Raw genomic sequence first — 8385 nt, forward strand, 5'->3', positions numbered from 1 at the left:
AATTCGGGTGTGGGGTCCTCTTAATTAATAAAATACCCAAATAGGTAGCTCCATTGGGAGCCCTCCTACATCGTGCTTTTTTTCATGTTATGTAATCCTCTTCATCAATTTTACTTGTTGTGCTTAATTGTATAGTTGTATATTTTCTTATTAAATAAAAAAAAAAAAGTAGAAATAAAAAAAAAATAAAAAACATGTTATCCAAATTTGAAATATATAAAAATAATCAACTTTTTTGATATTAGTGATTAATAAAATTAAAACTATTACACTGAAAGTTTTTCTCTTTTTGTTTTATAAATTTGGGTTATAAACTCAAATACAAATTACTATAGACCTTATGTGGTTATTGTGTATGTAAATAGTATTAAGAGAATTTTGTACCCACATGTGTTGTCTCTTGTCTTACTAACGCATCATATATCAATATGTATGTCCAGCAGTTTTAATTTTGTGTTGTTAGAATATTGGACCTAATATGAAACTTAAATATAAGAACATTATCTGTGTGTCTCGTCGGTTTTTATAATATTTTAATTTTTAAGTGAATTATGAGATGATCAGATAGTGTTCTTACATTTAAATTTGATTATACATTATATAGGTCAATTCACTCTAATATTTCAGCTATCAATACAAAATTGAAACTGCTAGATGTACATTTTGATATATTATACATTAATGTGACAGAGACAACATAGCGGGTATGACATCCTCTAAGACAAATAATTTATATGTATGTCCTCTTAAAGTAATAAGTATTCGTTATTATACTATTTAAATTTTAAACCTGAGTTGGAAAATAAGCCAATTTTTTTAGCTCTTATGACATGTTTGCTGAGACTTGAGAATTATTATTTATACTATTACACAATATACATTTTTCCTTTAAATTTAAGTCTATTTACTTGCTGTACCTATATATAATACCATGTGTATATTTGTAAACTAAGTATCATTGCATCTAAGATAATTTTTGTGTTTCAGAATTTGCCATTTGATGTGTTCAGCAAGTACAAGTTTACTTTTTACACAGCAGTTTTCTTTAGTACCGGTTTTGGTCTTCCATTCTTAATGGTCAGATACGTTAGGAAGAGGAGTGGATAAAATATTGTCATGAATTTTTTATGGTAATGAAATATTAATCTGTTAGATTCTTTAATAATATTATTTTTAATATTTAATTTTTTGTTTTTAGCTTACTTAAAATGCAATCATTCCACAACACATTCAATTACTTATGATTATTAAGAAAAAAATTTTTAAACTTAGTACAATGGTTGATTAATGTTTTTCCGTAAAATGCAATAAATAAATTTCAAAATTATATATATTGTTTATTGTTTCAGTGTTGTATTATAATTTAATAAAACCATGATTAAAAGTCATGAAGACTAAGTACTTAACTATGCAAAAGTTCTGTTTTCAATTTTTTTTTGAAGTAAAACTTCTTTCTTGAAGTGGGTCGAAAAAAAATCGTAAGTCATAAACAGCGGCGATGGTGTGCACGTTTATTTTTATTATATTGATTTGTCTCACACTCTCCCTAATTCACTTATAATTACATGAGCCCCAATACTTATGAAAGAAGTTTTACTTCCCTAGAGTGTAATGGTGGGCTCACCCACTTATATTTTTTTGTTAGGCACAACTAAAATTATTTAAATACAACTATGTCTATTGGCATTTTAAATTGGCAACTTACACTATATCCCAGTAAAATGTATCCTACCAATTATAATGTAATTTATCATAGTTGTAAACTCACCTAAAAATGTTTTGATACTAAATTGTAAATTACATACATAATTTCATACATACATAAACCTTAATTTATGATGTAGTAGAACCATTTAGCATTACCCAAGTAGTCAACATGTGTGTAATTCAATAGTATATTTAGAATAATTTACTATTTTACCTTTAAGTTCCTACACAAACAAAAATATCTCTATAATTAACAAATGTATATTTTAGGAAAATTTACATGTGCTTATCTACTATTAAATTATAAGTTCTATCTTTTTGGACTTAAAAATATTGCATAAATCTAGGGTTCTTGATTGACTGCACGTACATGTAGATACCACAAATTTTTCCACGCTAAATTTTTGTTACCTCAAATAACATATATGTCTACCTTATTAATCATACTATTTTATTTTTTCTTGCCGGCACTCAAGGCTGAGCATTAACGAGTTAATAAGTTAGAAGTTATGTTAATTTTAACTTGTTAACTTAACTCATTTGCCTCTACATTAACTTAAAATCAACTCATATTTTTCTTTATTTTCCAAATTAAGTTAATTTTGAATATTTCTATTATCAGAAAAATATTTTGTTTATTATGGGTTTTTGGTTCATAATTATTATTATAATTTTGCGGAATATAGAAAATATTATCAGAAAAAAAATAAGATATATTTACAAAGAAGATCGTATTCATGTTTAAAGATAAAAACTAATATATTATATTAATAGGTTACTTATAAATGTTAATATTTGGGTAACATTAGTCACCCTTATGAAGACATCAGCAGCCCACGATGCCACAAATTATATTCATAAATCATAATACCTATTCATTACTCATTAGTTATTAATTATTTTTTATTAGTATAGTAATGACTATCATAGATTGTTTGAATAGTAATATACCTATGACTGATGATTACTATTCAAGTGATTATCACTTATTTCATTAAATAATACCTCATAAATGCATTTTTTTTTATTATTAACTTAACTTATTAATTGAAGTTAAGTAAAGTAATGGTATTTGTCAACTTAATCTATGTATCAAAAATGTTTATTAACTTAATTTTTAATTTAATTAAAAAAATAATAATGAACTTAACTGAGTTAAAAAATATCATTAACTTGTCCAGCCTTTCCGGCACTGATTTAATTATTTATAGATGCAATAAAACCTAAGTGACCTATTATTTGCTCTAACCAGTCAAGTTGAAAAACACCCTTTGTTATTAATTGCTAAGGCTCTAGGAATTTCAATTATACAATTTGTTAAGTGTTTTTACTGTTCTATTTTTGTAAGACAAATGAGACAATTATATTAAAACAACATGTTACATTTATTGATATATTGGGGACACTTCAATGGAGACATATACATAATATAAAAACAACAAGTATTGATTAGTAATATACATGACTACTGACTAGTGTGCTACTTTCGATCAATAGAAACAAAAAAAAATTACGCGATAGTTTTTACGATTGTTAATACTAACACTGAATAAAACAAATACATATTTTTAAAATTCTGATTTGCATTGTTTAGAGCTAATGGACCTAATGCCCCGATATCCATACACTGTCCTTTTTTCATTTGTCTTTCATTACCAAAACTATCTTTTGGTATTATACACAAATTTGTTGAATCCTAAAACAGTCAAAATAATTTTATTATAATATGTTAAAATTTACTTAATTGTTAACCATTATGTTATAAATTGTTCTTTACTTTAACAAAAGCTGCTTTAATAGTTTGAGATCGTAAATTATAAGGAACTAATCTAGAAGAACTCCTTTCTTCCAATTTATTACCACCAGTGAATATTACAAAATCAGCAATGTCTTCTTTGTTTTGAAGCACAAACCAGTCAATTTTTATGTAACTACTACTTCCAGTCCTGAAAACACGTTTAAATAAATATAATCAATATGATAAATTATTACTTATTAGTTATAGATACTAATCACTTAATATTGCTATAATTAATACTAAATACTACTTCTTTATAGACCTTATACTAGTAGACAGAGTATAGATGTAATTATGTTGGTCAGACGTGACTGCGCTGTTCGGGTGTTACCGAATTACACGGCACATGCGCACTAGATGATACAATGAACTGTGTATAACTATATAGGTATAGTATATGTATATCATCATACCGCACATTGCCAAGGACCGCACTAATCAACCTTGCCGTCCTTATATGCTTCGTCTACTAGTAGGTACGTATAAGGTCTATGGATTAGCCATTAAATAGCTCATTTGCATCAAAAATGAATATTGGCCCATTTTGACCTAAGCATTTAAAATCTATAGCATAATTTTAATCCCAAAAGTATTTTTGATTATTTAAATTTATAAATGTCCAATACCTACAAACAATAAAAAATTATTTAATTTGTAATTAATAAAGATAATATCATATAATATGTATGCATGCCATATGATAATTAGTTTTAAATATTTCAAAATTAAGGGTATTTTATTAATAAAGTATTTTTATATTTGTTGATTAATAATAAGAACACTATAATTTAATCTGTTTGTATAAATATTATTAATTGGGTATACCATAAATTTATAAATTATATTTTATTTTATAGTAAATAGTAATACATTTCTGCTAAATTGTTTACTTTTTTCTATTTTTAAATTTTAAATGAGGTTCAAATTATAGTTTCAAATTATTTTATCCATAAATATAACATAAAAATAAGTTCCGATAAAATATTAATGCTTTATGGAAACAATCCAACACTAGTATTAAGTTTGGTTATGACATACAAGCACCTATACCTATTATTTATTGATAAAAATACTAAAAACTTATCTAAAATATATAATGAATATTTAAAAATTTCATGGCTAATAATTTACCTTTTTATCTGCCTAAACTTTACATCTGGTGTTACGACAAATGTATCATCTTCGTCTTCTATAGGAATATCACAAATCAATTCACTCTCGCCTAAATCTGCCACATAAGACACTTCTGATGTTAATAACTGTACACATGTTATATTTTCCCATTGTGGATCTGGATTAAGTCTGGAGTTCAGCATTCTTTTAATGGGAATCAATGAACAATCGCATTCAATGGGATTGCCTAATGATTCATATAATTTATTGATTGTTTAATTAAAATATAACATAGTAGGTACATGATAACTGGTAAGATAAATTTATTGATATTTGGTGCCACTAGGTATTACCTTTAAATGAAATTGAAGATCCTTTATTTACAATTTTAGCCAATTCAGGCGGAAAATTATTAAATAAGTTATTCTCTACATTAAATTTTTTTAATTTTGGGACAAAGCTTATGATTTCTTTTGAAAGTTTTGTTAATTTATTGTTGGACATCAACAATACAGACATATTTTTAGGCATATTGCCAACTTTTTTCATTGTTTCCAAATTATTGAATGATAAGTCCAATATGTTTAACGAAGTTAAGTTTCCAAGTACACCTAAAATGTATATTAATTATTATGTTAATAATTAATATATGGGCAGATAGGAACCTACCTATACACTAATAAGTATGTACATATTAAGTTATATGAGTTATATATTAAATTATGTGTGAAAAATGTTAATCTTATTGTTGAAGAAATAATATTTTATAAAATGTATATGTTACCTGGCCGAATTTCATCAATAGAATTGTGACTTAAGTTAAGATATTTAACTTTGTGCGTTCCAATCGTAATATCATGTGTTATTATTGGTATTTCGTTATAGCTCATATCAATTGATTCCAAGTAACTGGGAGTGTACATATGGTTTGGAAATGATTTTTTGGTGAAAAATGAAAATTGATTATGACTTAAATTCAACTGTAAATATATTCATTTATCAAGTATTACAGTTGTAGGTGAGGTGTTGAAAGAAAATTGTATTAATTACTTACATATTTAAGAGAAAGACAGTCATCCAATAAACTATTCGTTTTGTTGTCCAAAGAATTTAGTTGATTATATGACACATCCAAAGTTGTCAATGACACCAAACCTATATTTTATAAAATCAAATATCAATAAGTAAACATTAGTATACAGTGCACTAAGTGGCCTTATTTAACCAAAATATCAGTGGCCCACCGGGTATGCCCCAGTGCCTCGGTGGCCTAGTTCAGCCCTGTGTATATTAAATGGAGAGATATTCTATTTAATTGGAAAACTATTCATTAAATATTAGGTACCTATATAGTTTCCTAAATTGGAACCTAGTACCTTGTCAATTATCTGCTAGCATTATTTTGGGTTGTGATTTATGAATAATGTAAGTTTAAATTATAATATGCTGTTCAGAGGACACCTCACCCGCATATGTTGTCTCCGTCTTACAAGTGCGTAACATAGCAAATTTTACACTCAGCAGAACAGGTGTAGCTCTGTTAGTTTAAAAATTAGAGTGAATTGACCTCTTATAAGATTATTATCTAGGCAATCTCATGCGCTTTTTATTATATTTTAATTTTAAAGCGAATTATGAGTATTTTAAAATGTACAAACAATTTACAATTTTCAGAGCAAACAGAGCAAAATTTTTTATCCTTAATTTAAATAAAACTAATAATAATTGAATATTTTTATATACCTATAAATAGCAACATGAGTCAAACATTTTTGAAAATTTAATTGTGTATAGAAAATGCAAATATAAACATTCAGTGAAAATGTCATGCATATCTGTGGTCATTTTTTTTTTTAGTTACAACAAGAACCAAAATTCGATTTCGTCGAAAACTTTTCTGTAAAAATGCCCGTTTTCCTTAATTTTTATTCTGTTTTTCTCGGCGCTATTGGAAACTACTAGGAAAGTTTAAATTTTTACCACCCGAATGCACCAATTAAGTAAGTTAAAATACTGAAGTTGAAAATTGAAAGATTTTATTGACTAGGTACTTAACGTGTACACATACTCAAAAAATTAAAAATTAAAAAAAAATATAATTTTAAAATCAGAATCTTGAAGGAATATGAGAACTTTCACGTAAAACCAGTTTTTGACAAAAACGATTTACCTAACTTAAAAGTAAATACCCCGCGTAGATGGGTACTTGAAATTTTCTAGCCTACCTACTATCCCCCCCTCATCCTTTTAAATTAAATTAAATTTTGTACTAAATTAAATATCTATAAATTATAATTGATTACCTATTTAGTTTTCCAATTATATAACAAATTATTTTATAAATAACATACTGACCTTTAAATGCCCCATTGGGTATTTCAGTTAAACTGTTTTCAGTAAGATTCAATAATTGCAATTGTAATAGCCCTTCAAAAGCCTGAGATTCTACTTGAGTGATATTATTTTGCGACAAATCCAGGTAAAATACTACGGGCAGTATTCCAAAAGCCTTAGAACTGAGATGTGTAATACTATTACCCTAAAAAAGGTTACCATGTAAAATACATCTGTGTTAATACATTTACTAGGTACTTAATCAAAATAGAACGTTTAATATAATATTACTCTTAATGATAGGTGTCTTGTTGAAACTAGTGGGCTCACTGCTTGAGCAGGTGGTATTGTGATAGAATTATAATCCAAAATTAGGCTTTGCAAAGACAATAGTTTCGAAAACGACCCACTGTCCAAATTATCGCCTAACAAGTTGTTACTCAAATCCAGCGAGAGAAGTGCATTCATTGATGGCCAAGCTCGGTCGGGTCCAATATCTTTGATCTTATTATGACTTACCGCCAGACTTGACAGTGATATTGGTATGGTCGGTATTTGCGTGATATTGTTATACCTTAAATCCAAGTGACTCAACGATGACATTTTAACAAACGTCGCAGCATTAATTTTTTTTATGGAATTCTTATTCAAATACAGTTCGAGTACAGTTGGTAGAGTGCCAAATGTCGTAGACTTCAAGTCTTCTAACGCATTGTGGCTGAGGTTGACGGACCGCAAACTGAGAAGCGACTGGAACACGGAGGGACTTATAGATTTTATACGGTTGTGGCTGAAGTCCAATGTATGTAGCTCATAGAGCTTTGGAAATGTTCCTTTTGATATCGACTTAATGTTGTTGTGTGTCACGTTCAAGATTTTGATGCCCGCCATGTTGCCAACTGGTACCTGTAATAGTTGTATATTATTATTTATTAAATATTCAGAATTATGTATTACTTTTTACTCAACACAAACGATTTGTAAGGAAAATGAAAATGTTTCTTAGGTTTACTAGCAGTGCCTCAATAACCGGGTGTGTTGCGTGTGTCAAACACACGGGCCCAGGGTCTTTGGGCCCCAACAAACAATTTTAAAATATTATATAGAAAGAAAAAAATTAAACCATTTTGTTATAATAATAGTGACTAATAAAGATTGAACAATAGATCGGTTTTGTTTTGTACACAACTATACAACATTATCATACATCAACGTTTCTTTTGCAGCCTGTATAAGTTGTATAACCGAAATTAAAAATAGAAAAATAAGACTAAAAAGGCGGGTAAGTGGATGTCGCTCTGCTGTACAGTAGGTTATAAGTGGGTCTATGTAATGGATGGTGTTAAATTTGAATTCAATGATATATCATTGTATAAGAAAAACGATTCTGAGCGAAAACGGTCAAGCAGCCTATGATATTACTAAGTATATTT

The 8385-nt window shown here is 27.6% G+C and overlaps 2 protein-coding genes across 2 annotated transcripts in view; one reads left to right on the plus strand and one right to left on the minus strand.

The window, feature by feature from the left end:
• The window catches only part of LOC100573388 (cytochrome c oxidase subunit 7C, mitochondrial), a 4513-nt gene extending 3182 nt beyond the window's left edge, over window positions 1–1331 (plus strand). Inside the window, exons 2-3 of the mRNA XM_003243481.4 lie at window positions 988–1130; window positions 1199–1331. Of these exons, the coding sequence (XP_003243529.1) occupies window positions 988–1107 (120 nt within the window). The 3' untranslated portion in view covers window positions 1108–1130; window positions 1199–1331. The remainder of the gene's footprint in view (window positions 1–987; window positions 1131–1198) is intronic.
• Window positions 1332–3073: 1742 nt separating this feature from the next.
• LOC100163467 (toll-like receptor 7) overlaps window positions 3074–8385 on the minus strand; it is a 12275-nt gene continuing 6963 nt past the window's right edge. The window contains exons 7-14 of the mRNA XM_003243482.4: window positions 7244–7858; window positions 6974–7157; window positions 5673–5773; window positions 5403–5598; window positions 4972–5229; window positions 4637–4865; window positions 3485–3653; window positions 3074–3403 (exon numbers count right to left, since the gene is read on the minus strand). Of these exons, the coding sequence (XP_003243530.1) occupies window positions 3218–3403; window positions 3485–3653; window positions 4637–4865; window positions 4972–5229; window positions 5403–5598; window positions 5673–5773; window positions 6974–7157; window positions 7244–7858 (1938 nt within the window). The 3' untranslated portion in view covers window positions 3074–3217. The remainder of the gene's footprint in view (window positions 3404–3484; window positions 3654–4636; window positions 4866–4971; window positions 5230–5402; window positions 5599–5672; window positions 5774–6973; window positions 7158–7243; window positions 7859–8385) is intronic.

The sequence above is a fragment of the Acyrthosiphon pisum genome, chromosome X (assembly GCF_005508785.2).
Source record: "Acyrthosiphon pisum isolate AL4f chromosome X, pea_aphid_22Mar2018_4r6ur, whole genome shotgun sequence".
In the NCBI taxonomy this organism is placed as follows: Eukaryota; Metazoa; Arthropoda; class Insecta; order Hemiptera; family Aphididae; genus Acyrthosiphon; species Acyrthosiphon pisum.